Source organism: Pseudophryne corroboree, chromosome 6, assembly GCF_028390025.1.
Source record: "Pseudophryne corroboree isolate aPseCor3 chromosome 6, aPseCor3.hap2, whole genome shotgun sequence".
In the NCBI taxonomy this organism is placed as follows: domain Eukaryota; kingdom Metazoa; phylum Chordata; class Amphibia; order Anura; family Myobatrachidae; genus Pseudophryne; species Pseudophryne corroboree.
Window position 1 is genome coordinate 819127194 of NC_086449.1, and position 21868 is coordinate 819149061.

The 21868-nt window shown below is 48.9% G+C and overlaps 1 protein-coding gene and 1 long non-coding RNA gene across 2 annotated transcripts in view; one reads left to right on the forward strand and one right to left on the reverse strand.

Annotated features, from left to right (window-relative positions):
• Positions 1 to 1324: 1324 nt before the first annotated feature.
• The window catches only part of LOC134933734 (NADH-cytochrome b5 reductase 3), a 22744-nt gene continuing 2200 nt past the window's right edge, over positions 1325 to 21868 (reverse strand). Inside the window, exons 2-9 of the mRNA XM_063929154.1 lie at positions 7907 to 8038; positions 7419 to 7491; positions 6905 to 7011; positions 6470 to 6599; positions 5035 to 5118; positions 4860 to 4945; positions 3702 to 3798; positions 1325 to 2350 (exon numbers count right to left, since the gene is read on the reverse strand). Coding sequence (XP_063785224.1) covers positions 2178 to 2350; positions 3702 to 3798; positions 4860 to 4945; positions 5035 to 5118; positions 6470 to 6599; positions 6905 to 7011; positions 7419 to 7491; positions 7907 to 8038 — 882 coding nt within the window. The 3' untranslated portion in view covers positions 1325 to 2177. The remainder of the gene's footprint in view (positions 2351 to 3701; positions 3799 to 4859; positions 4946 to 5034; positions 5119 to 6469; positions 6600 to 6904; positions 7012 to 7418; positions 7492 to 7906; positions 8039 to 21868) is intronic.
• On the forward strand, positions 9708 to 10763 carry LOC134935790 (uncharacterized). Its single transcript, XR_010180403.1, has 2 exons — positions 9708 to 9845; positions 9947 to 10763. It is a non-coding gene; the product is annotated as an uncharacterized LOC134935790 (long non-coding RNA).

Here is a 21868-nt window from a genome sequence, read left to right on the forward strand (position 1 = left end):
AAGCCCATATCTGATTTTCCATTCGGACAGGGCAGAACTGCGGACGCGTCCTCAGTTTCTGCCTAAGGTGGTTTCAGCGTTTCACCTGAACCAGCCTATTGTGGTGCCTGCGGCTACTAGCGATTTGGAGGATTCCAAGTTGCTGGACGTTGTCAGGGCATTGAAAATATATATTTCAAGGACGGCTGGAGTCAGAAAATCTGACTCGCTGTTTATACTGTATGCACCCAACAAGCTGGGTGCTCCTGCTTCTAAGCAGACGATTGCTCGTTGGATTTGTAGCACAATTCAACTTGCACATTCTGTGGCAGGCCTGCCACAGCCTAAATCTATCAAGGCCCATTCCACAAGGAAGGTGGGCTCATCTTGGGCGGCTGCCCGAGGGGTCTCGGCATTACAACTCTGCCGAGCAGCTACGTGGTCGGGGAGAAAACGTTTGTAAAATTCTACAAATTTGATACCCTGGCTAAAGAGGACCTGGAGTTCTCTCATTCGGTGCTGCAGAGTCATCCGCACTCTCCCGCCCGTTTGGGAGCTTTGGTATAATCCCCATGGTCCTGACGGAGTCCCAGCATCCACTAGGACGTCAGAGAAAATAAGATTTTACTTACCGATAAATCTATTTCTCGTAGTCCGTAGTGGATGCTGGGCGCCCATCCCAAGTGCGGATTGTCTGCAATACTTGTACATAGTTATTGTTACAAAAAAAATCGGGTTGTTATTGTTGTGAGCCGTCTGTTCAGAGGCTCCTACGTTTGTCATACTGTTAACTGGGTTTAGATCACAGGTTGTACAGTGTGATTGGTGTGGCTGGTATGAGTCTTACCCGGGATTCAAAATCCTTCCTTATTGTGTACGCTCGTCCGGGCACAGTATCCTAACTGAGGCTTGGAGGAGGGTCATGGGGGGAGGAGCCAGTGCACACCACCTAGTCCTAAAGCTTTTATTTTTGTGCCCTGTCTCCTGCGGAGCCGCTAATCCCCATGGTCCTGACGGAGTCCCAGCATCCACTACGGACTACGAGAAATAGATTTATCGGTAAGTAAAATCTTGTTTTTCAGTTTAGTCCTGAGATCAACGTCCCAAATTTTCATCGACAAAATTAACACAGGTTTGCGGAGTTAAGGTTCCAGATCGTGAACCAAAATGGTGACAACGGATTACTTGTGTGTAATCCAAGGGAAACGTAGAAGGGTTTTACTATGCCAAGTACAGCTACGGGTGTCTCTCCATATATTTTCTTACACAAATATCCAGCAAAGCATTCTACTCTGTTCTATAAGCGGTACAAGACAACGGTCACGTAGACCTCAGGACGCCAACAGAGTCTGAAAAGTTTTTATTTATGAAGAAATAAAAATACATTGTACGTAGGCCTAAGAGAGGCCGGTTACACAGCAGAGTGAGAGCGCAGGAATAGTGCAAATACAGACATCAGTCATGACGCAGTCCTTCGTTGTTTAAGGGGCAGGAGACACAAAGCCGTTACATTAACAGACCCAATGCAACATCCTGGAACAACTCCCAGGAATATTCATAAGTGGAGAGATAAGTGTCCAAATTCAGATTCAGCAAAAAATAACGTTACAAATCAATAGTGTTACGATATTGTGACATGTAGAATCCCGCTGCCGCTATTCAGCACAAGATGTGACATCCTAACCCAGACCTCCGCAATTTGTGGAACTACTAGCTCCAGCGTGGCATGCTAGTTACTTTGCATGACCCCCCCCTTAGACACTGGTAGGGTCAGTCCACTGAATATGGAAACATACATTGTAGCCAGCCCCTCACCCCACAAACCCAGAACACAATATGGCTTGGAGTCAGACCCCCTATAGCTGAATAACACTTCCCAAACCCGCCCGGTTCCACTCCCTGTACACAGTACTACTTCCCATCTCATATTCCCCGGATTTAAGGACAGGCGGCATCTAACGGAGCGTAGAATCATTCTTGGATGCAGCGATTGTCCGTACACCTGTCACTGTGTTTTATAGACGGAAAGGAAAGAACGGTATAAGAGACACGAGCAGCTGGCAGAACACACACGTAGGCTTACAGGGCGATGTCTGGAAGAGGCTCCTCGGGAAACATTCTCCTTTGCTCCAAGTGCGAAGACGTCTCTGCCCTTCCGACGCTGCCCAGCGCAACCCTCGCAGCGGGGCCGCAGCTGGCTAGTAGGCAAATCTCCTCTGCTGGTGGTAGCCCAGCTTGTCCAGACTGGGGTTAATCGCATACTGGATCATGGGAGGAGGGCCGCACATCAGGATTAAGACGTCATCCCCGGGGGGCGGCAAGAAGGACTTAATCATATCCTCATTAACGAAGCCTTGGCTGTAATCCCACTCTGGAAGCGGATACGAGAGGCATTAGAGGTCAGGCCACACCCTATATAAAAGGTCACAGGAACTAACGGTCGGGTCATGGTCTTAGAGGCTTGTATAGTAACTCTGCAAGTCCGTCATATGCCGAGGCCGTAGCAGCCAATCAGGTGTCTGCTTTCCTTAGTCTGAGATCAAGCTCCTACAAGCTGATATATGATTGGCAGTTACGGGTTAGAGCACAGTATTGCTCGGTGTTATTATACAAGGTCATAGTGCATGAGACCAGACTATACTCTACGTACAAAATACTACAGGTCTGTGCGTCACGACAAAGCGGAGAAAGTTGTTGAACAAAATGAAATTTCCTCCAATATTCTCTAAAATCTAAATAAATTCCAACTAAAAGAGCAAAAAAAACAAAAACAAAAAAACTGGCCATGAAATGACCCAATTTTTGGTGTTAATCTGTCTCCTACTATAATAATAATAATTATCTCCTCCAGTTATACACGGGATAATGGCCACAATTAGGGTATTAGAAGCCACCAGCAACGGGGTCATAGAAAACAGCAAAAGTGCTATTATATACGTAACATTTGTGAGGTGACTGAGAATATCCATTATCACACACAACAGTCGGTGCCTTATGCCTCATACCCCAACGATTCCTGACGCCAGAGTATCAGACTTCCCCAGTTATACATATACAGGCGTTTCTATACACATGGAAGAAAGGAAAGAGAAATGGGGTACAGCGGAAGGACTAACGTAGCGTCTTATACCATTAATGTTCCATTAACTATTTTGTTAATTTTTTTTTTTTTTTTTTTTATAGCCCTTGAAAAGTATTTTCCACCATATGGATTATAAAGGACTGAAGTCCTACTAAAATATGGAGTGCTGCTGTAGTCAGACACAAATGCGGGAAAATGATGGTGCGTTTACTAAACCACCCTCCTCTGTCCTTTTGCTAGCGTAGGGAGGGGTGAGGGGTATAATATAGCAATGTAACATTGTCTGTGTAATAGCCAGCGGTGGCCTGCCCCGTATCGGTCAGTAGCTCCTACCACAGCAGGCGAGACAGTATAGTGTATATCTTCTACATATAAACACGAAAGAGTCTGTAAGTGATGTCTAGGTACATTTATGCAGAGGGTTTGTATCTCTCTATGGGGTCTATAGTCTAGAGCGGGTTAGGCAATGTGCGGCACCCAGTATGCCATCGCCTGCCCCTGGTGTATGGAAGGGAACACTATATGAGGGCGATGCACCGTACTAAGGCCCAGAACACAGATGTGACTTCTATAGAACTTTATGATCTACACAGGGTCATTATCCCACGTATAAGAGCTATATGGAATATGAAGGTCTTACTCTCAGGAGCACGGTCCAGCGTGTACCACAGCTTGAACCTGGTATTATTGGCCTCCACCTCCTCCAGCTCGCTTCGTAACAGGATGTCCTGCTCGGTCTAGAGAGGAACAGGGAGAAATAGACGTGTGAATAATCCATTTTACGTCACTGTACCCATCTGTCCAGCCAAGTGCCCTGTATGCATACAGCGGCATACGTGCTGGGAAAGGGGGGAAAGTAAAAAAAAAGAAAAGAAAAAAAAAGAAAACACTTGCAGTGGTTCCCAAAAATAGTCCAGATTTTAAGAATATCCTTGTTTAAGCACAGGTTACTTAGTACCTCAGTTGGATTATACCATCAGCGTGCAAGCATGGAGAGCCTTAGAACATGGGCTGTTATGGTGCCTTGAGGACCCTGGATTTATTGCAGTTTACCGCTGCTTTAGGGTCTCGTCCCCTGTACAGCCTCCAATGCTCCGTCAGCCTCCCAGCGTGCCCTTAACTGCATTCTAGCTTCCCACCCCTCCTCCTAACGCTGCAGTCTCTGACCGTTGTCCCAGCCATAGCCCCTTTAGAGTGTAAGCTCATGGGAACAGGGCCCTCTCCCATGTGCTTTCTGCAAAACTAGGCTAACTGCACATTTTACTGTGTATTTATGTGAGCCTTAAGTGGTCTGTACCCGTGTAACATTATATTCCCCTGTCCAGCACTACAGAACCCTTGTAGCGCCTTATAAGCGATCATAATAGTGAATTTTTATGTGAGGGCCTTTAGCTCCCCCTGCTGTCCACACTTAGAACAGCACACAGGCGACGGAGAGCATCAGCCCAGTTTTCTGGACGTGCCGAAGCCAGTGGTTGCCTACTTGGATCTAGCCGGACACGCCAAGTAACCAGAGGAACACTCCGATGACCGATGTTCATGCAGTTGATCCGATGCTGCATCTTCAGATGCAGCAGCAAATCAGACGTCCGCATTTGGAGTCTCTTTACTTTAAGATACCTCTGGCAGCTTCTGCATATTGATGCAGCGACAGCTGCACCCACCTCTGAATCCGGGCCACTGTCCCATAACATATACTACGGCTATATACCCCAGCCCTGCCGGTGGCACTAGTAACGCAGTAACCCAAGCAGTACAGCACTAGGATAGGGGACTAGATCTGGGGTCAGACACTGACCTGGTTAGCAAATATCAGGTAGCAGACAGTCTTGTCGTCTTTGTCCTTCATGATGGCACGGATGAGCTGGAGCATTGGGGTAATTCCTGGGAAGGGGAGAGAGAGAGGAATCAGCAGGGCAATATGTCACAAGGGATGGCAAATGAACAACAATATGAGGGCACTAGTCCCTTACCTGTCCCACCAGCAATCATTCCCAACTTCGTCACCTTCTGTTCAACTGCCGGAGACTTCTTGTCTGGACGTATTTTGAAAACTCCTTAAACAAAACCAAAAATAAAATAAAAACACCCAACACTTAATTATAATAAAAAACAAAAAACAAAACATCGATACATCTTATAAATGAGAACGTCTGTCTGATCGTGAAACTCTGAAACCACTGAACCGATTGCGATGCGGTTTTCACCATTGTGTAGGTAATTTTCACAGGCAGGTTTTAGGCTAATTATCGTCACGATTGGTCATCAGGGGACTGTGGGCGGGGCTCCACGGGGAGGGGTCCTCTACACTGCCCTCTGCAAGCCGTCAGCGGCAGGCGGACGCACCTCAATAGCGACTGATCAGAACATCGCAGCAAATGTGTACCGTAATAGACTTATTCATCGTTACCTAGTACTTCTTTGGACTAACATCTATTGTAGGTAATATAGCTGGAAGTTCTGGTTTTTTTTAACCAGGTAGTTTTTCTTGAGATTGCACAAAGCCTAGGAGACAATCTGTACTTGGCCATGACAGCGCTGCAGGTAAAAGGGTGAGTATTGCTAGAATGAGAACAGCCTGGGGAGAGGGCATCACCTCTCAATTAGTTGTAAACATTTTACCTAATTTCTACCGCAGAGGCGCGACGTGGAAGAAAAAAAAAAAAAAATTGCTAAAATACGCCCAATTTTCCCCAACACCCTCCACCCTATATATTACCAAAATCCGAAGCCCATAGGTAACAGACTTCCGTTACCACTAACTGCCACCTGAGCAGAGCCGGTACTGCATTGAACATACATACGCCAAAATTATTCCAACTCCTGGGTGTCCACGACACCCATGGAGTGGGAATAGAACCTGTGGCGAGCCACCGAGCCCGCAAGGGGCTTTGTTCTGCTCGCTTGCCCCCCCCGCCTACATTCTGGCGTCTGTATTTTGACAGTCGGGATTCCGTACCCAACCCCCACACACAGGACTGATCTGCCTCCAAGCTGATAGGAAAGAGCGGAACATATTTGAATACCTATAACAGATTTGGTTAACACTGAACCCAAATGTCATTTACATATTGCAGCGACGCAGGAGGGGCATAGACGACAGTCTCGCAGCTCTGATTGGCTCCTGGAAGCGGTAATATCCCAGCGCACATTTTTGCCGGATGAATTTCCTGAACGTGACCAGTACTGGAATCCTAGTATCCGTATCCCGGAACCCCCCCCCCCCCCCCTGGTAATGTTCCCGCGCCTCGCAGCCACTCCGGTATTACACTCTGGGGTCTAGCGTTCTCTCTGTTGGACTTGTGCCCAACACAAGGCACCAGCCTCTGAGAAGAGGGCGCTGTATAACGCATGGCATTTACTGTATTACGTGTACATGAGACACTGTTGGAGATCATGTTTGCTGACCTTTTCCATCGTAGGTCAGCAATCCACTGGGTCCCCTGAAATCAATGGTCTCGTCTATCTTCAGTCCTTCTAGATACTGGGACATTTTACCACCATCGGGGAATTTTGGATGGACTCCCTTAAAGTATATCTGAAGCATAAAAATAAAGAAAGAATAATTAGAATCAACAGATGAGGATTTGTAACAAGAGGATGAAATATACCCCCCCCCCCCCCCCCCCACACCCAACACAGCACCGGGGCCTGCTCGCAACCAGCTCATGGTCCGGTCAAGGTGACCGCTTGTGGGGGGACGGTGGTCTCATCATAGGTGGGTGTATTACCGGTTCTGTGGTTATATTGTATGTACTTGTATGAAAGACGGCCAGTGGCGGTGTCTGTGCAGAGAGAGGTGCCAGAGACCAGGCAACCCCCTTCCCCGGCCCAAGAGCTCACCTTCACCACCAGATCCACATAGCCTTTATCATCGTCACTGGAGACCGGCGTGTAGGGCCTGACCACCAGATTCCCATCTATCCTGGCCGACAGGTAAATGTGTTGTCCTAGAAATCAGGAAATAAAGTCATCTCCACCGTGTTACACAGCGCATGTCCTAGATCCACAATGGTGAGGATTATAAACCGTATTACGTTCTCCTGTTTTATATACTGCTAACAGGTCTGATTCTCGTGCATCTTACGGAATCACAACGCAAACAGGTTTATTTTGGGGTGTTCATTATTTTTTAGGTCCCTTAAAGTTAAATATTAAGAGGAGGCTGCGATATTTATACTACACAATTACTTTTCATAGGACGCTGGCCCGTTATTAAATCAACAGAATGTATTTTGATAAATAGGATTAGGTTTGACAGTCACACTATAGAGAATATAATAAGCCACATGTTTGAAACATCCCCGATGACACAAGACGACCGTCAGATCTACAGCGTGGTAGAGAGGTGGCTTACCGATGGGGAGGCCCAGAATATGCTTCGGAGACGGCAGAGCGAATCGGAACCTTCGTGTGTCATGGCTGATGACCTAGGGGAAAGATACGCAGTATATAAACATAGTCACTGTTGCGTAATTACAGATCACTGCAGTTTTGGCTTGGGCCCACCAAAGGGTTGCAGTCAGGTGGTATGTATGCTTGATAATCTTCAGTACCCCTTAGACATGTACCTCGTGCCTCACTAATGTCACAAAATATGTGCTACATGTAATCACTTCTTAGATGGTGAATAGGAACATAAGACTAATTCATATAAGTGTGTTGGAGGTATCTAGTGGGTGTCACACAAGCAGTAACCCAGCTCAAGTAAAATGTTACTGGAAAGATGCCTATTTCCTGCACCTCCCGCGTGTTGATTAGAACAGCTACTGATAATCTGCTCCGATACCGGACGAGCAGGATAAATGCTCAGAAATACTGATTATTCTTTACAGCGAGACTCACCTCTTTGTCAATGAGCCTCAGGGGGTATTTTATATCTGCGCTCTCCAAGGTGATGGCCGGAAGAGGCTTCCCAAAGAGCCTCCGGAACACGGCAAAGACGAGGTAGAAGGGGTACCCCACGATCCTCCCCAGCTGAAAGAGAAAGCAGATGTCGCCGTTAGTCCTAGGGGCCCCTATAGCCATCGCTGCAGCTGCTCGGACAAGATGACTGCAGCTAGTCTGGTGACTGGGATGTTGCAATTTGCTTCACTTCCTAATGTACGTGTGATAACCAGCAGCCGCCATGTGAGATAATGGGATCATTATACGGATACCACGTGATCAGCCGACAGCCAAACCTATACCGATAACGGTAACTGTCTGCTTAGAGGACTGCAGAAATAACCCACAAAGACAATGCAGAACTTACAATACGATTCCTTCACCCTCCAGAATAACGCAGGGTCAGGGCTCTACAAGGTCCGGCTGTAAGGGAACTGGAAAATACCCAGGGGACCAGAGGAGGGCATGGCTAGTCCTTGGGCAGCCGGGGCACATGCCCCGAGTTTTACCTTCTATCACGGTTGTCAGCATTAACTGGCAGCACTCGGACTGAAAAGAGTGATCTGCTGGGACAGAGCGGGCACACAGGTGACTAATGACCCAGGAGGGGGATCACTGCCCGTCTATAGGCACCTAGAGTGCCTGCTGATTAATACACATCCCCAGCACAGTGCCAGGGAGTGCGGCCCAAGTGATGGCATTCGGAGGGCAATGGGCAGAGCGTTAGTGAAAGCACTTTGGGGAATAAAGCAATGACGCAACAGGGCACAGTGTCACTGATGGTGTGAGGGTACACAGATGGCACGGCGGTGGGCACAGCATCAGTAATGGCATACACAAGCCAGCACCTCACATCTTGCGTCATTGTGACAGAAGTTTTACTGATGCCGCGTTCTAATGGTTCTCCCTGACAGTACAGCGCCGCACTATATGTTTGTGCTGAGGCAGCATGAGGCTAGGACAGACAATGCACAGTGATGGCCTGTGGAAAGCACCCGGAATACTTTACATCGGAATAAAAATCCCCTCACCAATCCTAGATGTTAGACATCAGTAAGAAAGTCACTACGCCAGAGTATGGCGCAAACTCACATGTGCCAGCAGTATATAACACTGTGCGGATCGCAGTCACGCCAGATAGTGATCCCGTGCAGTCACTGCGGCCAGCACTGGAGGCTTGCGAAACAGTAACACAGCAATATGGCAACGTGTAGAAAGCAACTAAAAGGTTCTGGCACCCAAATAAAGGCAAGACAGCAGAGGGCACCCAATTCTACCACGTAGGACTATATATTTTTTCTGGTTTCTCATTAGACAGAATTACGCTGAACTAGATCAGACAGCAGAGAGACTGGAAAGGACATTTGTGCCACTTATCCAGCTCACAGGCCAAGGGCCCGGGGTCAGGCAAAGCCGGCCGCACCCAGAGACAGGCTCCTGATTTAGATGGGGGATTTCCCACCTACATAGAGGGTATATTTAGCCACAGGGTTATTGCTGCACGGTGTGTGGCATAGAGACTGGCTGGATTATTAATAATTGTGTCTATGGCATCAGAAGCTGCTGCCCGGGTGATAAGTGCCTCTGTGCTGTAAGCCTGGCACATCACTCCGGGAACCTCTTTCATCACAATGCGATTGTCCGGCACAGAATTCCGTAGCTACACTCTGCAGTTACACGGCTGCGTTAACAATTAGGGGGAAATGCTGGGGGGAAGGGGTGGGGGGCGGAAGAGGAGGGGGGAATGTCTGTTCTTCATTCTATTTCTGCTGCAAAAAGCTCCGAAACACTTTGTTGTGTTGATGGGACAATGTTTTTGGATACACAAAAAATCCGTATACATAATATGTGGAGCTCTGCAAAGTATGTTCAGGCCCCTGTTGCAGGAATGACAGCGGTAAGTATTTGGGGTATGTACATACAGGGGGTGCACATCTGGGGGTGACATTGGCACATTTTTCCAGGCAGTTGATTATTGTGTCCCAATTATTTTCACAGTGTCACCCATTCCCAATTGGACAGCAGGACACTGACTGGCCCGCTGTAGGACATTAATGTGCGTTCTACACACCAGTGGTAGTGGAGCCATGGGATTGGCACCATCGCTGGGCAGCAAGATGGACTGGCATCCAATATTCCATTACTGAGGAAGCTGGCGCAGGGTCTCCTGCTGAATCTCCCTGCATTGTGCTCCATCCATTGTTCTTCTGATTTAAATAAGTGCCCCGTCCCTGGTGATGACAAGCACCACCCCTCCCTGCATAGTGCTACCAATCACTGTAGGCCCCGTGCCACCACGACAGCTATCACATGGGTGCGACACCACAACCCATCACTGTGGCAACAGGGTTCTATAGACGTGGCCTGTGTGAGATACGTATGTACCATGTATCGCTTTGGGCTTTGGCCAGACAACTTCTCCCACCAGGATCCACCATGGTTGGGCAGAGTTTGTAGGTGGGATCTGGGCTGCCTGTAACGCCCACCTCCTGACAGCGCCCACTGGCACGTGCAGACACTTGGAGATTGTTTTATCCACTATTAGCCAATCTGAATTATAGAACACGTTATACCCAGCTTCAATTTCACAGGTGTCCATAAGATTAATAACCTGACTAATGATCCCTTAATGGTGGGGCCTGGTATTATAATAATTCCCTGGCGGAGGCCAATCAGAAGGCAGTGCGGCCTGCTTTGACAATGGTATACATTGCATAACCCCAGTAAAGGTAACAAATACTGTTTCAGACGCTTTCTGCGCATTAGTAACAGGTTGTCGATAAGCGCAAAAAATAAAAATGCCCAACCTATAAAAGTGGTCTCGGAGTTTCTCAAAATACTAAGCCATTTGCACGCTGCCCCCTGACCAGCGGTGCCCTAGGCATGTGCCCATCCTGCCTACACAGGAAAGGATGCAATTCCCGATTTACAACACAATCTGTCTGTTACATACTGTCATGTTCAGTCAGTGTGGACACTAAGGGGACTCTAATCATACAGGCAGCAGAACTGGGCTCACATACAACATCTGTTTCACAACCACAATCCCACAAGAGGCAGGGGGGATGGAGGTATAAAGGGCAGCGAATTACCAGCCCGAAAACCATCACGCCTCGCCCCCAGCGACAGACAGAAATAGACGCCTGGCCGCAGCTGGTGCCCTTACACCCACATTCTTACTGGCTGTTCCTCTGGCTGCTGATTAAAGGGCACGCGTGAAAACCCCAAATACACATTTTTAGATAAAGGATTCTCGGTGCCCAGAGGGGGCTCCTGTTACCTTGTAACGGGGCAATTAAACTTTTACCAACAGAACCTCACACCTCCTCTACCTCTCTCCTCCCGTGTCTGATTAACCCTCAGTGTTCCTTACATACAATACAATGCTGCATTTTACCAGGCCTCTCCCCCTTTTCGGGCAATGATTAGAACAAGACGTATCACCCAGCTGCTGAGTGCCTGGGGTGGGACTGCCGTGGCCCTGGATAGTCACCCATCCAATAAGTGGCGCAGATTCAGACCTTGGACCTGACCATTGCCAAAAAGCACAGTGAGGAGCACACCGACATAACAGGACTGGTCCTATTACAGCCAAGGCAGTTACCGTTCTGGAACCTATCCCAGGAATCACTTACCGCATTCACTCAGGGCTTTAATACACGAAAATTGAGAAGACAGAGGGTGGATCAGGTGTAATGACTGCAAGTTATGTAACACAAGACACAACTGCAGCAATCAGCTGATGTATACTGCCAGAGGTCTGTTTCCCCATTACCAGGAGGCCTAACGAGTGGGCTGTGTGCGAGGGGAGCCTGCAATTCCTGGGATATTAGTCACTGCAGAGCCAGACCAGGAGACGTCACATTCCCCAGCCAGAGCAATGCCAGTGTGGGAATAATCAGCCACAAACTGACCCTTCCGCATGTAAAACCACAGAACATGCTGGTCTTAGTCCCACACGAGGCAATAATTCCCAAACAGTTGTGTTCTCTGAAACAGCCATCTAGATGTTGCTCACTGCACACTGACATATCTCAGCGGTAGTTTAGCCCACACATCAAATCACCAAGGGCCTAATTGAGACCTGATCGTAGCAGCAAATTTGTTAGCAGATGGGCAAAACCATGTGCACTGAGGAGGGGGGAGCACAGATGTAACATGTGCAGAGAGTTAGATTTGGGTGGGTTATTTTGTTTCTGTGCAGGGTAAATACTGGCTGCTATATTTTTACACTGCAATTTAGATTTCAGTTTGAACACACCCGACCCAAATCTAACTCTCTCTGCACGTGTTACTCCGCCCCACCTGCACCGTACATGGTTTTGCCTATTAGCTAACAAATTTGCAGCTACGATCAGGTCTGAATTAGGCCCCAAGGGGGCAATTCCAAGTTGATTGCAGCAGGAATTTTGTTAGCAGTTTGGGCAAAACCATGTGCACAGCAGGGAGAGCAGATGTAACATGTGCAGAGAGAGTTAGATTTAGGTGGGGTGTGTTCAATCTGCTATCTAAATTGCAGTGTAAAAATAAAGCAGCCAGTATTTACCCTGCACAGAAACAAAATAACCCACCCAAATCTAACTCTTTCTGCACATGTTATATCTGCCTCCCCTGCAGTGCACATGGTTTTGCCCAACTGCTAACAAAGTTCCTGCTGCTATCAACTCAGAATAACCACCCCCCAAGTCAGGTCAGCGATATCCCCATTAGGTTAATGTATAATCACCTCTTTAGTTAGTACCTGGTAAAATACACAGTAAGGGTTAGCACATTACATATAAATCTCCATACTGGGAGTGAATGCGAGCCTACTGGGACACTTCCCATGTACAGACATAGGGCTTCTGCAATAAGATGACATTGTGTCCTCCTGCAGGATCAGCAGATCTAGAGAACACAAAGGTCGCCTGGGACAGTAATACAGGACACCAGGAGTGGGGCTATAGTCCTGGCTTTCTGGCAATTCACAATAAAAGGAGATTATGCCGAAAGAATCCTTGTACTTTATAAAAAAAAAAAAGCAGCAAGTTGGAATTTACATTATACTCGTCACCCACAAAGTGAGTGCAGCCGATATCCTATTGCCTAGAAACCTGCATGCAGCAGCACTGAGCCGTGAGGCACAATGTGCCTCATGCCTCAATGAGGCGGCTACTTCCTAATGACTGGACAGGCTGGTTTCTCAGATGTATCGAGGCGGCTCACAGTGCACGGGCGCATTCTGACGCCACTTTAACGAGACGGCAGTGGTTAGGAAAGGTTCCGGTATGGGGCATTTATTTATATACTGTGCTGCAATGTCTGAAGGCTCCGTACACAGGGAGTAAGGGGAGCAAAGCTCCGCAATACGAGTTCACTATTTATCTGCGGGTTGCACCTGGTCGCAGAGTCCTGCTACACTTGATGCTGTCTGAGAGTGAGAGTCATTGCTGGATACAGGTGCATGTATAATTAACGAAGCAGCTGTAACACCGTGGTGAAGATGCAGCAAACCTGAGAGAAAGTGGAGCCGTTGCCAATAACAACCAATCATATTCTGGCATTTTATTAATACCGCTTTCAGATCGCAAATCCAGGTCCGAGCAGGCTCAGACCCTTTTACATTGCAGTTTAGACCTGGGTTATTTATTGCCTCTCACACTGAACCAGGTTCACCCGTGTTAAACACTGTGATGTGATTTAAAATGGACTTTTCTGGCTCACACTGATGAGGTCAGAAAGGAAATAAGAGGCGGGGCTGGGGACTGCTCTGAGCAGACACATACACAGCCAATCAGCACCTTTTTCTGAGACCAGAGTTGAATATCCCGAGTCAGAGGGTTTTACACTGTACAGCGACCCGGGTCTGACCCGTGTTTAACCTGGGTTGAATTGCTGGGTAGCGCGACCCGGGTTATTCACTTTGGCGCTTTCACACTGCACCTTGACCCGGGTCGACTCTGCAATAACCTGGGTCATTTTTGCAATGTGAAAGGGGTATAACGTTTTAGATAAATAACTAGAAGATGGTTAGTTGCTATGGGCAACTTCACTACTTTCTTTCTCTCATCCTTCGGATGAGTACGAGGCAGGTACATGCCTATCCAAAGGAGGTTTCCGCACTTTCCCCTCTGCCATGTGACCCAACTGGTCTCTATAGTAACACGGGTGTCTCAGATCTGCTCTCCTGCCAGTGTTTGTCAAGAAAGAGATGCTCTGCAAAGCAGCAGTATTGGGGCAATGGTCTGCAGACCACTGGAGTGTCTTGCAAATCCACACACTGCGGGGGGCTCCTCTACCATTGTGCTGCAGGAGATGGTGGGGAGAGAACAGGTGACCTCCTTGGTGTTGGGGGGGCCGAGCCGGTGATCCTACCTGACTGGCCAGGCTCCATTCATCCAGGTGCCGCACGGAATACCTCCTGCCCTGGCAACCTAGACATCCGGGATTAAACTGAAAAAGAGGGTTCTACCAACCAGGACTGGGAGCAGGTTCCCAGACAAGGGTGCGCCCATCTGTCCAAGCATTAGGGCCTAACAGAAACTCCTGTCCGGGCCCCACATATGGCAACACACTATCAGCGCACCGGGCCGCTAAGGCATTGCCAATATACAAGTAACATCGCTGCAGCTGGTCTCACAATTAGCAGAGGTCACTGTATGGAGATATGTGGCCAATAACCACAGAAGAGAGAGTAGGGAGCCGGGAATACACAGTACATTCCCAACAAGAGCCTACTGGGAAACTGGCCTGTGCCGACGCGAGTCAGCAGTGACCTTGTAACAGCGGAGGGGGGTCATCAGCCGAAACATCCCAGGTCATGGTCACTTCATGGTGAGAGATGCATCATCATCGGCCTCCATAAGGCCTTCCACATGGCCCACCACTCTGCAGTGTCCGCAGGACCGGCGCTGCGTGTATACGGTGCACATGGCAATACACAGGTTGTGCCGCCCGGATAATGACATTATCAGGAAGGACGACATTAGCCAGTATAGAGGAGTTCCTACCCTGCAGGGAGAGTACCAGGGGACGCTGGGGTCAGGGCAGCAGAGCTGACAATCCTCTCTGGCTGTAGTATTATTACCTTTTATAATAAGAATTTACTTACCGATAATTCTATTTCTCGGAGTCCGTAGTGGATGCTGGGGTTCCTGAAAGGACCATGGGGAATAGCGGCTCCGCAGGAGACAGGGCACAAAAGTAAAGCTTTTACAGGTCAGGTGGTGTGTACTGGCTCCTCCCCCTATGACCCTCCTCCAGACTCCAGTTAGGTACTGTGCCCGGACGAGCGTACACAATAAGGGAGGATTTTGAATCCCGGGTAAGACTCATACCAGCCACACCAATCACACCGTACAACTTGTGATCTAAACCCAGTTAACAGTATGATAACAGAGGAGCCTCTGAAAGATGGCTTCCTAAACAATAACCCGAATTAGTTAACAATAACTATGTACAAGTATTGCAGATAATCCGCACTTGGGATGGGCGCCCAGCATCCACTACGGACTCCGAGAAATAGAATTATCGGTAAGTAAATTCTTATTTTCTCTATCGTCCTAAGTGGATGCTGGGGTTCCTGAAAGGACCATGGGGATTATACCAAAGCTCCCAAACGGGCGGGAGAGTGCAGATGACTCTGCAGCCCCGAATGAGAGAACTCCAGGTCCTCCTTTGCCAGGGTATCAAATTTGTAAAAATTTACAAACGTGTTCTCCCCTGACCACGTAGCTGCTCGGCAGAGTTGTAATGCCGAGACCCCTCGGGCAGCCGCCCAAGATGAGCCCACCTTCCTTGCGGAATGGGCCTTAACAGATTTAGGCTGTGGCAGGCCTGCCACAGAATGTACAAGTTGAATTTTGTTACAAAACCAACGAGCAATCGACTGCTTAGAAGCAGGTGCACCCAACTTGTTGGGTGCATACAGTATAAACAGCGAGTCAGATTTTCTGACTCCAGCCGTCCTTTAAATGTATATTTTTAAGGCTCTGACAACGTCCAACAACTTGGAGTCCTTCAAGTCGTCTGTAGCCGCAGGCACTACAATAGGCTGGTTCAGGTGAAACGCTGATACCACCTTAGGGAGAAAATGCGGACGCGTCCGCAGCTCTGCCCTATGTCGAATGGAAAATTAAATAAGGGCTTTTATAAGACAAAGCCGCCAGTTCAGATACTCTCCCGGCCGAAGCCAGGGCCAGTAACATAGTCACTTTCCATGTGAGATTTCAAATCCACATTCTTTAGTGGTTCAAACCAATTGGATTTGAGGAAATCTAAAACTACATTTAGATCCCACGGTGCCACCTTAGGCACCACAGGAGGCTGTATATGCAGTACTCCTTTGATAAAAATCTGGACCTCAGGGACTGAGGCCAATTCTTTGTGGAAGAATATTGATAGGGCCGAAATTTGAACCTTAATAGATCCCAATTTGAGACCCATAGACAATCCTGATTGCAGGAAATGTAGGAAAACGACCCAGTTGAAATTCCTCCATCGGAGCACTCCGCTGCTCGCACCACGCAACATATTTTCGCCAAATACGGCGATAATGCTTCGCGGTGACTTCCTTCCTTGCCTTTATCAAGGTAGGAATGACTTCTTCTGGAATGCCTTTTCCTTTTAGGATCTGGCATTCAACGCCATGCCGTCAAACGCAGCCGCGGTAAGTCTTGAAAAAGACAAGGACCCTGCTGAAGCAGGTCCCTTCTCAGAAGTAGAGGCCACGGATCGTCCGTGACCATCTCTTGAAGTTCCGGGTACCAAGTCCTTCTTGGCCAATCCGGAGCCACTAGTCTTACTCCTCTTTGCCGTATAATCCTCAATACCTTTGGTATGAGAGGCAGAGGAGGAAACACATATACCGACTGGTACACCCAAGGTGTTACCAGCGCGTCCACAGCTATTGCCTGCGGATCTCTTGACCTGGCGCAATACCTGTCCAGTGTTTTGTTGAGGCGAGACGCCATCATGTCCACCATTGGTTTTACCCAACGGTTTAATAGCATGTGGAAAACTTCTGGATGAAGTCCCCACTCTCCCGGGTGAAGGTCGTGTCTGCTGAGGAAGTCTGCTTCCCAGTTGTCCACGCCCGGGATGAATACTGCTGACAGTGCTATCACGTGATTCTCCGCCCAGCGAAGGATCCTGGCAGCTTCTGCCATTGCCCTCCTGCTTCTTGTGCCGCCCTGTCTGTTTACATGGGCGACTGCCGTGATGTTGTCCGACTGGATCAACACCGGTCTTCCTTGAAGCAGAGGTTCCGCCTGGCTTAGAGCATTGTAGATTGCTCTTAGTTCCAGAATGCTTATGTGAAGAGACTTTTTCAGGCTCGACCACACTCCCTGGAAATTTCTTCCCTGTGTGACTGCTCCCCAGCCTCTCAGGCTGGCATCCGTGGTCACCAGGATCCAATCCTGTATGCCGAATCTGCGGCCCTCCAATAGATGAGCCTCCTGCAACCACCACAGAAGGGATACCCTTGTCCTCGGCGACAGGGTTATCCGCAGGTGCATCTGAAGATGCGACCCTGACCATTTGTCCAACAGATCCCTTTGCATGGAATCTGCCGAAAGGGATTGCTTCGTAAGAAGCTACCATTTTTTTTTCCCAGGACTCTTGTGCATTGATGTACAGACACCTTTCCTGGTTTTAGGAGGTTCCTGACCAGGTCAGATAACTCCTTGGCTTTTTCTTCGGGAAGAAAAACCTTTTTCTGAACTGTGTCCAGAATCATCCCCAGGAACAGCAGACGAGTTGTCGGCATTAATTGGGATTTTGGAATATTCAGAATCCATCCGTGCTGCTTTAGCACCTCTTGAGATAGTGCTAAACCCATCTCTAGCTGTTCTCTGGACCTTGCCCTTATTAGGAGATCGTCCAAGTATGGGATAATTAATACGCCTTTTCTTCGAAGAAGAAATATTATCTCGGCCATTACCTTTGTAAAGACCCGAGGTGCCGTGGACAAACCAAACGGCAGCGTCTGAAACTGATAGTGACAGTTTTGTACAACGAACCTGAGGTACCCCTGGTGTGAGGGGTAATTGGAACGTGGAGATACGCATCCTTGATGTCCAAGGATACCATAAAGTCCCCTTCTTCCAGGTTCGCTATCACTGCTCTGAGTGACTCCATCTTGAACTTGAACTTCTTTATGTATAGGTTCAAGGACTTCAGATTTAGAATAGGCCTTACCGAGCCATCCGGCTTCGGTACCACAAATAGAGTGGAATAATACCCCTTCCCTTGTTGTAGAAGAGGTACCTTGACTATCACCTGCTGAGAATACAGCTTGTGAATGGCTTCCAAAACCGTCTCCCTTTCTGAGGGGGACGTTGGTAAAGCAGACTTCAGGAAACGGCGAGGTGGCTCTGTCTCTAATTTCAACCTGTACCCCTGAGATATTATCTGCAGGATCCAGGGATTTACCTGCGAGTGAGCCCACTGCGCGCTGTAATTTTTGAGACGACCGCCTACCGCCCCCGAGTCCGCTTGCGAAGCCCCAGCGTCATGCTGAGGCTTTTGTAGAAGCCGGGGAGGGCTTCTGTTCCTGGGAAGGAGCTGCCTGTTGCTGTCTCTTCCCTCGTCCTCTGCCTCGTGGCAGATATGAATAGCCCTTTGCTCTCTTATTTTTAAAGGAACGAAAGGGCTGCGGTTGAAAGGTCGGTGCCTTTTTCTGTTGGGGAGTGACTTGAGGTAGAAAGGTGGATTTCCCGGCCGTAGCCGTGGCCACCAAATCCGATAGACCGACCTCAAATAACTCCTCTACGCATCGCCTGTCCACTGTCGTGTCCATAAAGCTCTTCTGGCCGAAATGGACATAGCACTTACCCGTGATGCCAGTGTGCAGATATCTCTCTGTGCATCACGCATATAAAGAAATGCATCCTTTATTTGTTCTAACGACAGTAAAATATTGTCCCTGTCCAGGGTATCAATATTTTTGATCAGGGACTCTGACCAAACTACCCCAGCACTGCACATCCAGGCAGTCGCAATAGCTGGTCGTAGTATAACACCTGCATGTGTGTATATACCTTTTTGGATATTTTCCATCCTCCTATCTGATGGATCTTTAAGTGCGTCCGTCTCAGGAGAGGGTAACGCCACTTGTTTTGATAAGCGTGTTAGCGCTTTGTCCACCCTAGGAGGTGTTTCCCAGCGCGCCCTAACCTCTGGCGGGAAAGGGTATAAAGCCAATAACTTCTTTGAAATTAGCAGTTTTTTATCGGGGCACCCCACGCTTCATCACACACGTCATTTAATTCTTCTGATTCGGTAAAAACTACTGGTAGTTTTTTCACACCCCACATAATACCCTGTTTAGTGGTACCTGTAGTATCAGCTAAATGTAACATCTCCTTTATTGCCAAAATCATATAACGTGTGGCCCTACTGGAAAATACGGTTGATTCGTCACCTTCACCACCGGAATCAGTGCCTGTGTCTGGGTCTGTGTCGACCGACTGAGGCAAGGGACGTTTTACAGCCCCTGACGGTGTTTGAGGCGCCTGGACAGACACTAATTGAGTGTCCGGCCGCCTCATGTCGGCAAACGACTGCTTAAGCGAGTTGACGCTATCCCGTAATTCCACAAATAAAGGCATCCATTCTGGTGTCGACCCCCTAGGAGGTGACATCCTCATATTTGGCAATTGCTCCGCCTCCACACCAATAACGTCCTCATACATGTCGACACACACGTACCGACACACAGCAGACACACAGGGAATGCTCTATACGAAGACAGGACCCACTAGCCCTTTGGGGAGACAGAGGGAGAGTCTGCCAGCACACACCAAAAAGCGCTATATATGACAGGGATAGCCTTATGATTAAGTGCTCCCTTATAGCTGCTTTTATATTAATATATTGCCATTTATTCTGCCCCCCCTCTCTGTTATACCCTGTTTCTGTAGTGCAGTGCAGGGGAGAGACCTGGGAGCCTTCCTGACCAGCGGAGCTGTGACAGAAAATGGCGCCGTGTGCTGAGGAGATAGGCCCCGCCCCTTTTTCGGCGGGCTCGTCTCCCGCTATTTAGTACATTTAGGCAGGGGTAAATATCTCCATATAGCCTCTGGGGCTATATGTGAGGTATTTTTAGCCTTTTTAAAGGTTTTCATTTGCCTCCCAGGGCGCCCCCCCCCAGCGCCCTGCACCCTCAGTGACTGCCGTGTGAAGTGTGCTGAGAGGAAAATGGCGCACAGCTGCAGTGCTGTGCGCTACCTTAAGAAGACTACAGGAGTCTTCAGCCGCCGATTCTGGACCTCTTCTTGCTTCAGCATCTGTGAGGGGGCCGGCGGCGTGGCTCCGGTGACCATCCAGGCTGTACCTGTGATCGTCCCTCTGGAGCTTCATGTCCAGTAGCCAAGAAGCCAATCCATCCTGCACGCAGGTGAGTTCACTTCTTCTCCCCTCTGTCCCTCGTTGCAGTGATCCTGTTGCCAGCAGGAATCACTGTAAAATAAAAAACCTAAGCTAAACTCTCTAAGCAGCTCTTTATGAGAGCCACCTAGAATTGCACCCTTCTCGGCCGGGCACAAAAATCTAACTGGAGTCTGGAGGAGGGTCATAGGGGGAGGAGCCAGTACACACCACCTGACCTGTAAAAGCTTTACTTTTGTGCCCTGTCTCCTGCGGAGCCGCTATTCCCCATGGTCCTTTCAGGAACCCCAGCATCCACTTAGGACGATAGAGAAATATAAGGCGCCACAAGGGTTCAGTAGCCCCGGACAAGGGGAAAGAACAGATACATAAATACAGACAGGATATATACACATGCAGCAGAAACATGTACAGAAGACACAGGGGAGAGGGCCCTGCTCATAGGAGCTTGCAATCTATAGGAGGTATGGGTGGCTATAAGGGAGAGGGGAGGGCAGAGGCTAAAAAAATTTAGGCAGAGGCTAAAAAAAATGTAGGCAGAGTGCAAGCTCTTGGGACAAAGCTGAGTGAAGGTGACATACCAGCAGGCCCGGCGACAGGGGGGGTCAAAGGGGACAACCCTCCCGGGCCCCGAGCTTCAGGGGGGCCCCATCACTTGCTTGGTCTGGTTGGTCTTTGCTTTGTTGCCTTCATTATGCTTGCGGCATGCCTCTCTGCCGCCCCGTCCCTGTCTGACGATCTGCTGCCACTGCCGCTGAAGAGCCGGGCAGCAGAGCAGTAAACACAGGCTACACTGACTGTGTGAGTCAGGGCAGAGGCGTCACTAGGGTTGGTGTCACCCGGTGTGGTAACTCATGGTGTCACCCCCCCATGGACCTCCTACTGTATCACACCACATGGAATCCTTAGTTATGTTTTTGCACTAGTTTTACTTGTAAATCATAAATCACTGAATGTAGTGGCAATAGTAGTGACATAAACTACTAACAAAATGAACATTATACAGATGGAGCCTCCGTTATTATTGCTCCGTCTGTCTATTTATATATTATATCACAGTGGTCAAAGTGGGGCAGTGTCCACTCGAGGGTGTACTGTGGCACACGCCGATAAAATGGGTATAGGCAATCAGAAGGGGCATGTCCTTAAAAGGCACTGGATGAGAGAGAGGACACATGGTGGAGGACGGACTGAGGAGGACGGGGGAGATGCTGGGTGGAAGAGGGGACGCAGGGTGGGAGAGGGACATACTGGGGATTGGGACGCTGAGTGGGAGGGGACATACTGGAGATTGGGACGCTGGGTGGGAGAGGGACATACTGGAGATTGGAACGCAGGGTGGGGATTGGGACGCAGGGTGGGGATTGGGACACAGGTTGGGGATTGGGACGCAGGGTGGGAGAGGACGCAGGGTGGGGATTGGGACGCAGGGTGGAGATTGGGACGCATGGTGGGGATTGGGACGCATGGTGGGAGAGTATGCAAGGCGGGAGAGGACGCAGGGTGGGAGGGGAACATGCTGGGGATTGAGAGATGCTGGGTGGGAGAGGA